A 17586-nucleotide genomic window follows, 5' to 3' on the forward strand; every position below is an offset into this window, starting at 1 on the left:
ACTCAGACACAGCAGTTTCAGAGAAGTCCAGGTGTGAGACTAAGTTACCCCAAAGTAGCAGCTGACAGGGAATAAACTCCAAAAATAATTAAAAGAAAGCAAACAGGTTTAGTTGTCTGAACAAGGAATTTTAATTTTAGGTCAACTATTGAACTAGGTCAACATCCAGTTCACAATGTCTACAGATAGTGGGCATAGCCAGTCACTATGGTAAGTATATTGAAGCACCAAGCTCCACACAAGACTGTAAAATACATTTTAAACTACTAGTAAGAAAGCTTCTTCAAGTCAACAATACTAATAAAGGGCCAGAGTTTACGGTCTAAGATTTCACCTTCCAAGCTCTTAAGACAGCCAATCCATTGCATAAGCAAATCAAACTGCTACATACTGAAACACAGAGCAGCAACTGTATTGAACAAATACTGTAAATAATTCAAGGATACATTGAAACAGTATGGGTAAATTGTAATTTTTTATTGGAAAACAAATATACAACTTGGAATGGATTTGAGGCAAATCGTGCCATAAGCAGATTTTTTTTTTGAAAATAAGTGGCTAAACAAAGTTTAAAAAGCATAGTAACAAGAGGAGAAAATGTTTTCTGGTACAGGACCAGCAGTACAAAAAAAATTGTGTACGAGTACCTGGATAATACACCCGTTTTGCATTAGTGCAACTTTTAAGATTCATATTGTTGACTGTCAATCGTCCACAATGTTAAGACTCCACATTTCAACAACATGTTACAGGTATGGCCACCAACAAGTTACTATGAAGTAAGTTAGAATACTTTTTACAGTGCATTAGCCACATATGCTGTTCATGTGGTTTTACCCTGCTGTCAACCGTAGGCATCTTTAACCTCAATCAAAAACAGAATAAACTCTTGCACACTGGAAAACTAGAGTCAGCATCTTGCTTTAAGGACCTGCTAATGCATGGTAAAACCTAACTTACTTTACGTAACTTGTTACACTAGTCATACCTAAGTCTCCTAGAGAAAGTTATTTTTAAACAATCCAGATGTTCCCTCATTTAACCAACTCCATCTAACTTTAGATGTGCAGAAGGGCTTAAATATCCAGAGTAAGCCACATGCAACATTTGTTACTTAGATCAATTTTCCAAAAATCAGAACAATGACAGTAAGATAAAGGAGAAAAACATGGAGGAATGGCCTTCTAATTACTATACATGCATATTCTTTTGACAGTAAGGGAAAAACCTTTTACAGATAAGTTACAAACAGAGAAAAGGCAAATAAACAATTTTGTACAAGAAATTTAACACATTCTGTACAACGTCTTCACTTCGCTGTCATCATTTGTACAAACTCTGCAAAAGGAAAGAGTTCATAAGTTACTGAGAGAAAAACACAAGTTGCAACATCTGACAAGTGACTTGCCTCATCACTGCCAAATAACATTTCAAAATGCTATTTCCAGTTACATTCAAAAAATCCAAGACATTTCCCTTTTCTACCAGTCATGCCTAAGAACTCCCTTTAACAGAAAGAAAATTAACAGTGAAGGCCTCTACTTTTGACAAAAACTGTCAGTTCAGCACTAAATGGGTCAACAGACTTCAAAAGATGACAGTTCAGGGTCATCTCTTGTCAACCTACAGTCACTCTTTGCATGCCAAGAGATCAACAGATTCTGCTGAAGTCAATCAGCTACATACATATACAGGTAAGATATGACACTGACTCGGACTTCACAGCGGAATAGCTTATGTCCTACTACTTTGCCTGACCAGCTTAAAGCAACCAAACCACTGCTTACTCACAGCATACAAGAAGTTAACTACTACAAAGTATGACTGCTTGCTTACCTTGCTGAACCACAGACTTAGTTTAGTGTCAGGCACAACAATAAAGTTTTAAAGAGAAGCCACACCTACACCTCGGGAACAGTGAAGTCATTACCTGAAAATACCCTAGCTTGTATTTCTAAGATGCCTAGAAAGCTAGCACGAAAGCAAGCTTAGACAGCTCGCGTGCTCCTCAGAAGAGGAAAAAGAACTCCTTTTGCTTGCATGACTTCTTTTAAGTTTCAATATCATAAAGAGAAGTAGAAAGTTAAGCTTTCACACAAATCAGCTGCAGCATTATTTTAATGTTTTCTAAAGACTGTGAAATTCATGGGTATTTCACAGGCTTTTCCTCTTAATTTTTAAAGTATTAATGAAAGATGAGTGACTTGCTAGAAGTCAGACCACTCACTTTCCTAATGTGGTTTTAGATCCACATTTGTTAATAAAAAGAACAGTATGTGAACAGCTGGACTAGCTTTCTTACACTAAAGGCTATTAACATTATTACAAAGTTTTTTTATACTGCACAGTTCACAGTTGCCTTAGGAACAAAAGGCAGCAGTAACCCACTGAAACTTACGTAGAGGTATACGTATGTACTAGACGATGTTAGCTTGAAGGGTCATTAAAACTGCTGAGAGGATCTCCCTTCTGAATACTGTCCTATTTAAACTTGGTGCAGTTACCAGCAACTACAATCACCAGCATGGAAAGCGCAACACAATCTGTTAACAGCTCCTTACCTTCATAGTTTACTTGACCATCACCATCAATGTCTGCTTCCCTAATCATTTCATCAACTTCCTCATCTGTTAGCTTCTCCCCAAGATTTGTCATCACATGACGAAGTTCTGCAGCACTAATGTAACCGTTACCATCCTGGAAGGGGAAAAAAGACACATCTATTCCAGTTCCCCTACGGCCTAGCGATTTGAAGATACAACTCTTAAGATCAGCATTAAAAGTTAACACTTCTAGCCACTAACATTTGCACAAGGCAATAGAGACCCATGAGTGTATCTTACGTACTGTCCACAATCTCAGAAGGTAACTGTGACTAGGTGAGATTTATGGTCTCTTCCAGTCCAAGCCATTCTATAATTCTGTGACTATGACCTTAAAGAGGTCTTACAGAAGTAGCTCAACCAGCACAGTCTACCTTGACTGTTCTATTCCGAAGCATTACCATCACTGATGGTGATAAATACCTACTCAGTCATAGGCCATTTGGTTCAGTTGCCTATTTCTCAGACCAGATGCATTTTCTCACTGTCCTGCTTTGTTGCAATCCAGCTTAAAACCACAAGGCCTTCACAGGCCACTTTTACATGGAATAGCAAAATACTAGTGTGTATTGGACTCAAAACTGCTTTTTCCTTCCCCATACTGCACGATATTTGTGTCCTCCGATTAAAATCGCACTTCATTTAAGAAGCTGATTAACAGTGGACAGTAATTTATGTAAAGTGAAAGATTCGAAATATATGCATTGAATTTCCCTGCCAGTCAACAAGTACTTAGGTACCACAGCAAGCAAAACCATACAGCAGATCACACTACTGTCACCCACGGTGACTCATCTGACTTTCAGGTACAGTCCCATCATACGCTCAACCTCAGCATGACTAGTTAACCCCTAAGTTCTAGATGGTAGGACTGCAAACGCCCCAAGTTCACTAAGGAATCTTATCAGAAGCCTGAGCTGTTCTAACAGAAGGATTTGAGGTAAACATCTTAGTACCTTGTCAAACACACGGAACGCTTCTCTAATTTCTTCTTCGCTATCTGTATCTTTCATTTTTCTTGCCATCATTGTCAGAAACTCTGGGAAGTCAATTGTGCCGTTGCCTGCAAGATAATTACTTTGTTAGAAAAAAACATCTCAGTACATTAGTAAACAATTACTTACTATTAAGATCTTACCATCAGCGTCTACTTCATTGATCATATCCTGTAATTCTGCTTCTGTGGGGTTTTGACCAAGTGATCTCATCACAGTCCCCAACTCCTTTGTGGTTATAGTACCATCACCATCCTTGTCAAATAGTGAAAAAGCTTCTTTGAATTCTGTACAACAACAAAAAGCAGTTAGTGCTTCTAGTTTTCAGCTGTAGAGCTTACTTCACCATTTCAGAACTACTGCTGTTTATTGGAGCAAATTTTAAAACCTGACTTCACATTCTAAAGATTCTGCGTATAGAACTCAGCCTGCTAGAACTGTAATACCAACAGGAGTTATGTCCTGATGCTGATGTTTCTACCAGTCTACTAATCACCACACTTTGGCTTGAAGGAAATGGAATTTCTTAGCTACTCAGATGCCTGCTACAAATCACCTTGAGGAGTCCCTGCTACAGAGCTCTTCCTTTTGCTATCAACTAGAACCACCCACATCCTTGGCAGGAGTTCTCTTATAAAAAGTAGTGGGAACTACATTAAGTTCGAAAGCAGTACTCAAAATGCAAATGCTACAGCTTAATAGCACTTTTATTACTACCAAGAGACTATTCAGTGAGCAGAGTGTAATTAGACTACACGCAGAACAGCTTCATTGCAATTCACTTCTGCTGGACATGCAACTCTCAACAGCGACTTGAAGCCACAGTAGCTAGCACCATGGTTTTCACATTTGGCCATACCTTCCTAAAAGAGGAACTACTTCCCTCCCACTGGAGTACTGCAGCTCTTCAGTCTGTAACGACTCACAACAGCTTCAGTAATCACTTGTTCAAGGGGAAAAGGTCACTGCAGTCACCCCGATTTCTGAAAAGCTGCTTGGAAAATAGCTTCAGCCCTACTATATCCTGAAACAGCCTTCATAAGAACTAGTCAAAAGCAGCTGCAAGACTGGCTGTTTTTCAGTGCTACCTCTCAGGCCCCTACAATAGCTGTACTGTTGCCAGCAATACTAATACAAGCATAACATGTTTAATTGTCTAGTCCAAAAATGGAGTTGGTTTTAATCCATGCCATCTGTTTGTCTTCAGCTACAGACCTTAAACTCTTTCACTAGACTGTGGTCGTTCACAGAAAAATTACAGATAAGCATGAAAAAGTCATTTATTCCCTTACACCACTCAGATCCTTTTGCAGCATTCAAGGCACTCGAGATCATGCCTTTGGGAAACTAGTTAGCTAAAGAGCATTAGAAATATTTTCAAGAATTAGTTCTTTTTCTCCCCCAACATTTCCAAGAAACCTCCTTTCCAGATGGTGGATCTCCCAGATCTGAATTAATCAAGTACAGCACAAAGCCTTCATCCATTTCCTACTCTGAAACACTAGATATGAGGTACAAACTGGCAAGTCTTAGAAATGCAACTAAAAATAAGCTTCTTACAGTTCACAGATGCAACTATGATACCAGAGCCATAGCCAAGTTCCATTCAGAAAAAACTCTTCAACATCTTCAGTTCCAGAAGCCAGCTCTTGCTGTTCAGCACACAAGACTTGGAGCAAGGCTACCTCAGGACCAGGTGGAACAGTTCTTTCTGCACCATGACTCCAAAAATATTCCTTCAGGAATCTACCCAAACAAGAAGCTGCAACCTGTACCTACAGTAACTTGCAAGCAGTCTTCAGGGCTAATTCCAGATAGCATTAGAGGCAAATGAATTTGCTAGGATCAGATTTCACACGAAGAAAGAAAAGGCTTTTGGTCAAGCCCAGCAGCAATGACCACAGGCTGTCATCATTCAAGAACCTCCGAAGATAAACAGTCTCCAACAAGCATCAAGTACTCAAATGCTGCTCCAAACAGCCAGCTGTTAGCCACACCTACAGATGAAGGTGGTTAACTGTCACTGTAATCCAAACGAAGCAGACTGCACAATACTACAGCCATTTCTGCAAAGTCCAAATACTTGTCTTCTACAATTCAGTGGTATATTCTGAGTACTTGAGATGAACTAAAAGACAACTTCATCTTTTTTATTCAAAGATGCAGCAGGCTGAAAGAGTTATAAACCACCATTCTACTCAACCTCAGCATAACATCACTTTCCTTCAGTTAACTGCTTCCCTCTCTCACTCTCCAGCAGTTTAGACAGCTATTTCCAAATCTTCAGGGGAGAATGAAAATTGTTCTCCTATGAACCACCAAAAGCTCATAACTTCAACATGATTATTTCTACTCTTTCTAATTATTTCTATTCTTTCTAATAGCTGTTGCGGTCAGATCCCCAGAGAACTACAGCACACTATGAACAAAGCACAACGGAACACCACACACAGGCCTACTTGTTCAGAGAGTCTATCCAGAGACCTCTGAGGTCTGGTGGAAGGAAGTATCGCTCACTACACCAGTTGCCTTAGGACAAGAGTATCTAAGTTTTCTTGGCCATCCACATCAAACAGTTCTGATCTATTTATCTCATTTAATGCAAAGCTTAACCAAAGGGTTATCCATTTGACTTGGCTGATTCAGCTCTGAATGAAGCTACAGCTACCGTTCACATTCTGTACCTCTTCAACTTGTGAAGGTAAGTCATTCATAAGAAAAATAGGCCCAACAAGTTTTTTTTGCCTCTACCCGTAACAAAAAACTCCAGCCTTACAACAAGCAATTTCCAAAGTCATCACAGAAAGAACATCTGGGATCTTGAATTGCACTGTGGTGAAAAAAACTGCATTTGAGCAAATCTTTTTAAACCTAGGACTTGCTACTACCTTACTACTTAAGTTGTACTGACTGAAGGGAAGGCTGTCTCTACCATTACTATTTCCTTAAGCCCACCTTCAAATCAAAAGCTGAATAACTTCTCAAACTGAAGTGGATTAGCAAGAGCTCGAGACTATCACATAACCACAACCCTTGTAGACCACCTGAACTGCACTTTTAACAGTTCCCCCATGCAAAGCACTGACCTTCATAGCAAAACTAAGCAGGATGCTTACAGATCTGCAACTGTTCCTAAACATTAAACCTAGTTCCTTAGTAGACCAGCAGTAGCCTTTTATATGCACATCAGAGGGTGATGGTTTACTTGCTGACATTTACTTCATGAAATACCACAGCTGAACTCGAAGTGACAGGCCATTCTTCTTTCCATGCAGATGAAAACTCTATTCTAGCATGACAAGCTTATTAATACTCACTTTTGGCTCCACGAACTACTATACTATCATCACTAATCCTGAGGTAGTGTTAATAAGCTTCCTGTTTATATTCCATAATCAGCTGGATCAACTAATAAAGCTTCAACAGTTAAGAACTGAAACAATGACCCATTATTGAAACAGCAGCAGTGACAATTGATAAAGCCTGCTCCCAAACCCCTTTAAGATATGCATGCAACTCAAAAAAATATGTAGCTGAACTAGATTTGACGTGTGCTTACCAGACAGTACCACGGCAACACATAAACAGACTGAGGCCTTTCCACAAAACCATAATAGTCTCTTATGAGTTAGAGCAAGCTTCTGAAGTCTAAAAGCCACCAGAATAATGTTCTTACTCTTAAGATTTAGCAGTTAAAACAAACTAGCTCACTTCTGTTTAACAGTGCCTTCAAGAACCACACTACAGCTAAGTACCAACACCTCTCAGAGGCTGTTACTTGTATGCTTGCATTGGTACCGCATTTCATCAGCTGAATCCTAACACGCTCTAAAATCATTTCATCTGATAGCTAGGCACACAGACATCCTAGTATTAGAGCTACACACCTGTTAGATCAGAAAACTCAAACTGGAAAGCATCCACAGCAAGGCTGAGTTCTGCATTACCAATGCATCGACGTGACTTCAAGTTACAATCACTCAAGCTGAAACCAATCTTCAGAGAACGCAGTGACAGATGCTAGTTTGTGCAGGGTGCACAAGAATGAGACCAGCCTTAGGGGGCCAGTACTAACACTTGGGAGTTCTGTCTCTGCTTAAGCATTTCAGAGCATGCACCAGACCTTCAGAGCAGTCCAAGTAGAAAATGCAGTTCCAAATATGGAATATCAACAGTTGTCATGGCAAAAGCACCGTCTGCTACTATCTGCACAGCTAGTCTGAAACACCTCCACTGACAGCAGGAGACTAGCAAGGAAATTAGTTTTGCCTTCTGCTAGAAGGCTTCAGATTCCAAGTCTTTACCACAGACTTCCTCCATTCTCCTGCACAACTCACACTTGTTTGCGCTTAGTTAATCCTCACAACTAAATAGTTCCAGCGCCTGCAGAGCTGCCTACAACTGTTTTAGCAGACAAAACTACAAATTCATTTTAGCCATTGCTGTTTTGCACACTGTAAGCCTTTAAGATTTAGGCAATAAATTACAGCATTCGCCAATTCCTCCTCAGTATTTAAGAAAGCTAAATAACTTGCATAACATGAACTGTCACTGGATTAAAAGATGTACCAGGTCAAGCAGGTGTATCAATACAGCGTAAGAAAACCTCACCTGCAATCTGCTCTTCTGTCAGTTGATCAGCCTGCAATAGAAGAGAACATTATTACAGTTGCTGCAAAATTTCAACGCAAAGATACATATTTGTAGTGGGCTCTGAATCAGGTAGCTCGTCTTCACAATTTGCCTTCAGCATTTGGAAATAATTCCGATGAACACAGCTCAGAAGTCATCAGGATAGCTTGCTAAGTACTGGCAGCTTGTCTTCATTTCCTGACCCTGTAAATATCTGATACACCCCAAGAATGGATTTCCATGCACAATTACCCAAGCTACGCTAGGAAACCCAAGGCCTGCAGGTCCCCCAGATCAGTTTAAAGGGCTCATTAACACACCAGGCTATCAGTACTTCCACTAGACACTTTATATCTTGCAGCAGTATCCCTCTACATTCCAAACTTAAAGTAGGTTCTTGTCTCTTCTCAGAAGTCACAATCCTGTAACTAGAAAAAAAAATTCTTTCCTAGAATTAAGTAATCCCTCCACTAACAGAACCTCAGGTCTAAGTCAAGACAACAAAAAACAGAGTCCATATAATTAGTACTAACAGCTTCTACCCACCCTGGTAGTTTCCATGTATTTGCATTTTGGTTGTCTACACTTCCTTCCAACTTATCTACAGGTGGCAGTAAGGTAAGGCAGCTTACAGAATCACCAGGCAAAGGCCCGGCACTACAAAGGCTTACAGGTGCTTACCTAACCGATGCAAAGCCAGTTGACACATTCTGTTATCTGGGAACAGTTTAAAGCCAATTGAATTTGACAATAAAAAACCCCAGTCTTCAACGAGAAATCCAACTAAGCTTCACTCTCGATAGAATACAAAGGTGTTTAAGAACAGCAGAAATGTCTTCCCTAGGTTTTCAAGTCGGTTGATTCTTCAAACAAGTTCGGGACAGCTCCATTTAAGGGACATTAACAAGGCAATCCACTTCGCCAAAGAATCTCCCTTGAGCTCTTTACCCTGTAAAACACTTCTTAGTCCAGACTTCAAAATACAAAGATACCTTCTCACTGCATCACTTCAACACTATTTCAGTTCGTTCCTATTGTGAACGCTTTATCAATAACCTTCCTATGATCTCTGCAGTATCAACAGCACTGTATTCAGTTGTTAGCTTTGCCTACAAAGGTTGCTCTACACATTAGCGTTCTGCTAGTTTAGTATTGAGAAAGGTATGCATCACCTGTCCATTTTTGCTAGTTTTGCTGTACATTACATCTCTACATCGATTAGATAAACTAAGCTCACGCTAACAGCTAAACTGCTTACAAGAAATGTGTATGGTAACAGCCCAAGATAAGGGCAGAGATAAGCAGTTTCTCAAACAGCCTCTGACTCATCTACTCCAGAAATCAAGATCACAATCACGAGCAACTTCTAAAAGACCAGTCAAGATGCATTCATAGCTATACCCTCTACTTGCTCCCACTTCAGCAGCTGTAGGAAGTATTTCTTTAATGAGCTTCCCAAGAGTGGCAGCAAGACAAGTAAGGAAATCATCGATTCCACATCAGGCTTTGAGAAAATGCAAGCATCCTGCTGGTCATGTAGCAGAAGCCTAACAGATTTCTGCTTGGCAGGAGGGTACCATTAACAAAGACTCGTACCTCTGTGTAGTATTTACATTTTTATCACTCAAGTGAAGAGAGTTATGTGCTACATTTCCACAGGGTATTTTTAACCTCAGAAAGCCGTAGATCAGATGTAAGTAGCAAGAACCTAGTTTATTTAGGTCAATACTTAAGGGTTACCAAGTTGAGTCACTTACTGTTTTATATAAACAGTTTTATGTAAAGACATGACATTAAGCAGTGTTTAAGCTGCTAAGTGTTCCTGAACTCTTCCAGAGACTTAGAACTTCCTATAGCCACTAGACACGAATTTGGATGAGCTCTGTCACTAGCTGTAATGCGTATGGCCTTTGTGAAGAGCACAATGCTTACTAGAAGCCATAGGTACAAGGCAGCTGAAAGATAAGTGAGGAGGTGGGGCAGGGCTGAACAAACACCATCTGCACTCCGCAGTGCTGGGCACTGCAGGGAGCACTGCGCAACAGCAGCCAGAGGCGGAGCCAGCAGGGCAGCCACCCACCGGGCAGCATGGAGGCAGCACCAGCCCTCAGCCCCAACACCGGATCCCTGCTCCGAGGTACAGGCCGCTGCATTGCTGGTGGAGGGCCTTCCGGGCTTCAGTCCCCAGTTCCAGCTAGGTACTTCCACATCATACTGGTGCCAGTATGCACGCCTTCAGTAACACGGCCTGACTCCAAGAACAGTCACATTATGACCATCCAATGCTCCTCACTTTAGCTCAACACGATCCTTACTTAAAGCCAACATCCACCCGAAAGCCTTCTCTGTGGAGGCTGGGGAACCTTCACAGCTTGAGAATTAGCTCCTCTCATCTACACTGCAGCATTTTTACTGCAGTACCTCCCCTCCCCCATTATGTCAGGGGCCTGACAACAAATCCAAGCTGCCTAGGGAAGAGGGAGCTGTGGTGTGCAGCAAATGCAGCCTCTGGAGGTAGTGTTTCGTTACAGCCAGAGCTGCTATGCAGTAACCCGCCTGGATAACCCTCAGTAGATCTGCGTCTCACTAACACCGCCTGACACGGAGCTAGAGGCAAATCACAGCAGAGATAAGACAGCTCCCCTTCAAAACCTGGCAGTTTGGAATACCTGACACGTGCCAGATCAGAACAGACAGCTCTGTTCTGGCACAATTAACCGGAGAACAAGAACCACAAGCACACAAGGGCTAAAATTACACTTACAGCAGGCTGGCTTATACTGGGCACAAAGCGTTTTGCTTCCCCTAACACATGCAGTACTGGCCCAGGAGCCCCGAGGCTCAACCCGCAGGGGCTGCCAGGAGCCATGACCGCGCCTCCTGGACACACCCATTTCCAGACAGCCCTCACTGGAAGATACTCCATTTTTGGTTCTGTACAGATGGCCACGGCCAGCCAGCCCGGAATTACTGCTCTTTACAGACAGCCTGCTGGTTATGCTCACAACCGAAGGAAAGGCACAAAATCAAACTACCATTCATTTAACTTCTTTAATTAAAGCAGCTGAAAAAGCTGTAAGCGCCCATCTTTCATGTTACGCAGCATGAGTCCATAGCAGTCCAATTCCTTAAAGGCACGTAATGAATGAAAGCAGTCAGTCCCGCCGCACTGCATCCTCTCTTAATGCAGAGATCGCACTGAGCGGCCATTGGTGTTGGGTGTGCGACAGAATCGTTCTTTCCTGCGTGTTTCAGCATCCACTTGTTTTAATACAATAACCAAACCCGTATCCTTTACACCGAATTTGAAACGATTCTCCAATGCCACTCTGTTTTAACTGCACAGAGTTGATTACAATCCTAAGTAAACGCACGGCTAAGAAAACTACACCGCGCTTGACCAAGAAAACGCAGTACCGTCCACCGCAATGACCAAAACGGGAAACCAGAACCGCTCAAAAAAAAAAAAAAGCCCTCGTACAGCAGTAGCAGGGCGGTACCACGGCCTCGGCCCCACCGCAGGGCCGGCAGGAGGCAGAGAAGGAGGGTGGAGGGAACGAGCCGCTCCCCGCCGCGCTGCCCAGGGCTGCGGGCTCCGCAACGCGCCGTGCCAGACGCAGCGCCCGCCGGCCAACCGCGCACCTCCGGCCCCAGCCGCGCTCCGCCGGGGGCAGGGGCAGGAAGCGAGAGGCAGAGCGGCGCGGGCGCCGCCGTGGCAGGGGCCCCCCCTCCCCGCGTTCTCCTCCCCGAAGGAACCGTTATCCGCCACCCCCTCCCCCCACCCCCCGCGCGCCCGACATGGCGCCCGAGCGCAGCAGGGCAGTTTGAATTTTGAATCCGCACCAACGCCCCAGGGCGGGAAAGGGACCCGAGCGCGACTCGCCCGACGCCACTTCCTCCTACGCGAGGGGCGCCTCCGAGCGGGACCCTCCGCCCCTGCCCGCTCGCCCCGCCGCGCTCTGCCCGCGGCCAGCGACATCTTCACCTCACCCCACCCCACCGCCCGCACAGCGCCTCGCCCCGCAGCCCCCGCCTCCCTCCCGCAGCCTGCGGGCGCCCCCCTCACCCGGCCCGGCCCGCCGCCCGCACGGCCCCGGCGTGGCCCCGCGGACTCACCATGGTGGCTCGGCCTGGCTGCGGGGTGCGGTGGGAGCTAACGGCTGCACGGGGCGCACCAGCGACCTGCCCGCTCGACGGCTCGCCTCACACTGAGCCCTGCCCGGCCGCCAGCCGTGCCTCATAAACCGCCTCACAGCCCGCGCGGATCGCTCCGCGCCTCTCCCTCCCCCCACCCCTCTCCCTGTCAGGGAACGGCGCCGCGAAACGAGTCCCGGCCCCCGGCGCTCTGCCCGCCGTGCCCTCCCGAGCCCCCGCCTCGCCCCCTTTCTGCCCCCAGACCCCCGGGACGCGGCGCTGGGAGGCGAGGGGAGAAGCGAAGAAGGCCGGACGCCGGCCGAACGCCGGCGGTGGGCCCCGGAGGGGCGGCCCGCGGGACTATTTGTCCGAGCGGAGGAGGATTCTAGAAGAAAACGCCTCGCTGTAGCAGGGACTCCGAGCGGAGGGCGCCGATTGGTGGATTCGTACCTGCAATGCGTCACTGGGACATGCACAGTCTGGGCTGGACGCGGCCCCATCCCCCCGCCCGCCCGCAGTGCGCGGGGCCCGACCCGGTGCGGCGGGGACGGTCGTAGGCCGGGGTGCGCTGCCGTCTGTCCCGGCGCCTGCCGCGGCCCGGGCCGGCCCAGCACCGCGCGGCTCTGCGGCAGGGCGTGCCGGGGGGCGCCGCAGCGGGCAGCCGGACCAGGCCGTGGGCCCCTCGGAGGCGCCCGCCTCTGGCAGCGGTGCTGGGTGTTAACGGCTCCCCGAGGGGCACAGGGCAGCCCCTCGAGCTGACAGCCTGCCCCGAGTCGTGTTGGGTGAAGGCAGCCGGGTTGTCCAGTTTTCATATCGCTGTGATAGCGTAATGCAACAGATAGCTGCCGGTTTTGCAGTATGAGCAAGGCTGCCCACTGTCTCAGAATCACAGCTTCAGGGCCATGCACGTGCTGTGAAACCTGGGGCTCAAGTGTGGTTGTTCTGACCCAAGTTAGAAAACAAATTACCCTTCACCGTGCAATAATAGCAATCTGCTTCCATTCTGCTTCTGTTGCAAAGATGGTTGGGTTGGCACTGGCACAGCGCTCACCAAGAAGCAGCCCATCTACCCATCACTGTCCCACAGACAGGGCAGCAGCTCTGCTCGGTGCAGGAGGGACACCTCGCTCAGCCCTATTCTTGTAGCTCCTCTGCCTGAAGGCCATGGGAACATGGTGGGGGCTGTGGGCCCTTGGCAAAAGCTCGGAGTTCTTCCCTCCAATCCTTAACCGAAATTCCTGGGCTTGCTGTCCTCATGGAGCTGGTGCCCACTGAATTCGGGACTGAAGGGAAGCACCAGTGGCAAGGGCTTGTTCTTGAGAGTGCACAGCCCTTCTATGAACCCAGGGCCCCTCACTCTCCACTTCCTCCCCACCTTGTTACTGAGAACACAGAAAACACCACAGTGTGCTTAAATTCAGCGTCCAGCCTTGAAATCCAAAGTTGTGCGACATTAGCTTTTAAGGCCTCTTTTCAACCTAATGTATTCATCGTCCAAAAATCAAGCACACTGAGACTGCTGTCCTCTCAAACCCTGGCAATGTTTTAGAAACGTGTTACATACTTCGAGATGAAGAAAAGTTTCCAGAGAAAGCAGTGAGTGCCACAGCCATCGCCATGTGCACCTCCCCATGCCTCTGCGGTGCAGAGCAGTGAGCCCTCACCTGCAGCTCCATGCGGATGGGTGAGAAGCGACGCAGCGCTGCTCCCCACACCACTTGGGAGCACCACGTAGGAGCGACATGGCCTCTGTGGAGGTGCTAGCACAGGTCCTGGGAAGGCAGCAGCTCCATCTGCATGGTGCCGTGTCAGGCAGATTGAGCTCTGTGTTGGCACAGGGTTTTGACACCGCAGCGCTGGAGCCACAACGATGCTCATGTGCTCTGTATGAGCCACCTGACAGCCTTGTACACGCTGGTCTGCACAACATCTCAGTGAGACATGCCATCACATGGGCGGGTTACGCCTCTAGTTCAAAGAACCACCTGAAATGAGGCGTATGGACATTTCCATGCAGTGGCCCCAAGGGTTTGCCCAAAGGGCCATGGCAGGACTGTCTGAGGCACTGCGTCCTGCCCCTGTCCTGCTCCCGGCATCTGCTGCTGGCCTCTTGGGAGCACTGAGGCTATGGGAAACACAGGGCCCAGGGCTTAAACAAAATGTAGGCTCGGTAATTACAGCCTGAGGGTCTGTGGTGCAGCCGGGACTTGAACACAAGTCCCTTGGAACCCAGCCACCGTAGCATTTCTTTCTGTATGTGTCCTTTAAACTACTGGGTATCTGTACTGTATTAAATTATTCATACCATTCAGTTTCCTTTAAAGGCTGAGGAAGTCATGAAGATAATCCTCTTTCTGCCATATGTTTCCCGTGCCCTCTGGTTCTCTCCTCTATTCCTCTCCCCTTTCCCTGTTCTCCCGTGTCTCCTGCTTTCCATCTGCATTTCCCTCAGCAGCACCCATTTCCTGTGGGTTTCATCACCACCCCCACCTCGACTCCATCTGTTGCAGAGATCAGCAGTGAAGTTAACTCGCGATTACACTCGCAGGGAATCTCGCCAACAGATAGTGTGGCATTGCCGGGTATTAAAGCGAACGCCGCGATGCCAGGAGGGGCACAGGGGAGAGGTCAGTCCTCTCCCGTGCAGCCACAGCAGGCAGGTGAAGCTGCAGCCTCCCATCTCCTGAAGCAGGTGCCTTTGCTCGCAGCTGAGCTGCCGAGAGCTGCTGTGCAGCAGCCGGGCTGGCAGCCCGTGGGTCCGTGCCGTGGGAGGCTGGCAATGCAGCAGTGGGCTGGGTGCTGACGGAGCAGCCCCGGGAGCTGCCTGTCATTGCCCTGTCACAACAGCCCGGTGACTGGGACTTGTTAATGTGATAGTTTCTCTCCCTGGTATGTAATTTAATAGATTTGTCGATGTTTGTGTGCTTTGCGTTGTGGTTTTTTGTTGTTGTTGTTGTTGTTTCCTTTTTTTTTCCACGTAGAAATATAGCCTTATGTAAGTCTGGTTCCAGGACTGGAGCAACAAATTAGGAAAGCAGTTTGTGGTAGGAGGTGAGGTGAGCTGCACGTGCCAGCAAGGCTCACAGCTACTTTATGTGGTATATTTAATATTGTGTAAATTTGATTTATTCTATAGTTCTAACAATGCTTTAATGGACTGTGGATTGACATATACAAAGCACTGTGCAATGGGATAAAATGCCAGGGCTGCCTCCTCAAGTTTTGCTATGTCATTTCTATGTGGATCATAGTAATAAGTTGAACAACCTAATTAGAAATTAATTGCAAATTTTGTAAGTGAATTTCTCAAGTAAGAAGAAAAAGGTTCTCCACTTAAAATGGGTACTTAAGCTTAGCGTTTAACTATCTGCTGCATATAGAAGGAAAATAGCTTATGGCTGATTTTGTGTAGTGGGTCTAATTTTATTTCAGCTTTGTCTGTAACAGAGAACCTGCCACCCTGAAAAAGGGCTTCAGCTCCAGTCCCAACTTTAAATCACATAGCCAGTGCCGTGGGGATGAAACTAAGGAGCAAACCAATATTTAGCTGTCCAGATGTATGTGGAAGGCCAGTTCAGCCTTCAGCAAAGAAAAACTTCTGTGCCGTGTCCAAAATTTCAAGGCGCTGAATGAGAAGTTCATCTTCCTGGCACCCTGACAGCAAATATTGATCAAATAACCCAGAGTGCAGAGAATTTGCAGGAACTAGGCGACTGCTCATCCAGCTAACTGCGCCTCACCTGGATGGTGGCAGCTGTTAGGAAAGAATATCGGTCTGTTGACCGTGTTAAATGGATGACACCGCCTCTAATATAAATATACTGTAGGGAAACAGGGCAAGGGATGCCTCCCAACACCTGTCTTTAATCTGTGGATACTCTGAGTCCCAAAGATAAGGGAATACATGAAATGCATTCAGAATATTATGTTGTATAGCTTTTTCAATACTGAAGGCAATACAGATATACCCAAATTAGTGTTTAAGCGACTTGAGTATGGACAGCAAAGCAGCTCTAGCAGAGATGAATCATCAGAGCCCCTCAAAAAGCTATTCAGTTCTGTGGTTAGCAGACACAGAGCTCTACTGCTGGGATTACATGGCTCCCCAACTAGAGGCTGGATGTTGTAAAGCTGATTTAGGTGACCTAGAGCTGAGACTTTTAACTGGACTATAACCAAGCACCAAAAGAAAACATGACAGGGGAGTCCAAAAATGTAGGTGGGTGCACTCACACAAAACTGAGGAAGGGAGGAGGACGATGTGAGATCTAGTCATAGGCTCTAGGCTAGGAGTAAGAGTAGAAAGCTAGTGGGACTCACAATCTTTCTTTTCTTCTTTTCTTCTTTTTTTCTTTCTTTCTTTCTTTAAAAAAAAAAAAAACACAACGAAACAACAAAACAGCTGCTTCAATTTTATGAGGACTTCTGATGAAACATTGCCCGTAAGCCTACAGTATCTTTTAGATTCCCATGAAGAAAACATAGCTGTAGGTCTTCATTACACCAGTGCATCCTTCTGGAACAGTCTCTCCTTGGAGGTGCAGAATGTGGGAGGGTAGCCCGGGCAGGAGAAGCAGACGCTCCCCTTTCCAGCCTATGTTCTTGAAATACAAGAATTGATGGCCTGTAACACTCAATTATGAATTAGATTTTGCTTTTTCTGTTTTGTTTTCTAAAATACCCTAATAGGAGGGAAAGCATAAGAAATGTATTTGCTCCAAGATAACAGAAATGTGCTAATTAGTAATCTAACAGTCATTATCTACTGGACAGTTCTGTTTTTCAGAGACTGAAGACAATAACACAAGAGATAGCATTAAATACAGAAAATGGCTGGGTGTGTTCTGATTTCTCCAGTTTCTGCAAAGGCTTGTCTTTTTTTCCTTCAAAAGAGATCTGAGAGAAAGTCTGTAGGAGTCACCTGCACTCCCACTGGTGGGCCAGAAGACTTCATCGAAGGGAAGTCCTGCATGGCCACCAAGTATGCCACAGCACTTGGGTTGCATGCAGCATGTCTGCGGACATTGGGTCAGACCTTCGTCTCCGTGGAGACTCTTTGGCTTGATAGGCAAAATACTTGTGAATGTTCAGTGGCTGGAATTTTGCCATTTTCAGTGGGAACACGCATAGGGATTAGTCTATTTCACCAATTAGACCATGCTACTGCTGCAGATTCATTTCAGTTTGCCTATAGCTAAGTCCACAAAATATGAAGTGAAGAA

General features: G+C 45.8%; 1 protein-coding gene across 1 annotated transcript; it reads right to left on the reverse strand.

The window, feature by feature from the left end:
- On the reverse strand, nucleotides 457–12486 carry CALM2 (calmodulin 2). The gene is made up of 6 exons (XM_021391909.1): nucleotides 12347–12486; nucleotides 8210–8240; nucleotides 3742–3885; nucleotides 3560–3666; nucleotides 2562–2697; nucleotides 457–1338 (listed from the first exon to the last, which is right to left on the reverse strand). The coding sequence occupies exons 1-6, from the start codon at nucleotides 12347–12349 to the stop codon at nucleotides 1310–1312; spliced, it is 450 nt and encodes a 149-aa protein (XP_021247584.1). The 5' UTR covers nucleotides 12350–12486; the 3' UTR covers nucleotides 457–1309.

Source organism: Numida meleagris, chromosome 3 (genome assembly GCF_002078875.1).
Source record: "Numida meleagris isolate 19003 breed g44 Domestic line chromosome 3, NumMel1.0, whole genome shotgun sequence".
In the NCBI taxonomy this organism is placed as follows: Eukaryota; Metazoa; Chordata; class Aves; order Galliformes; family Numididae; genus Numida; species Numida meleagris.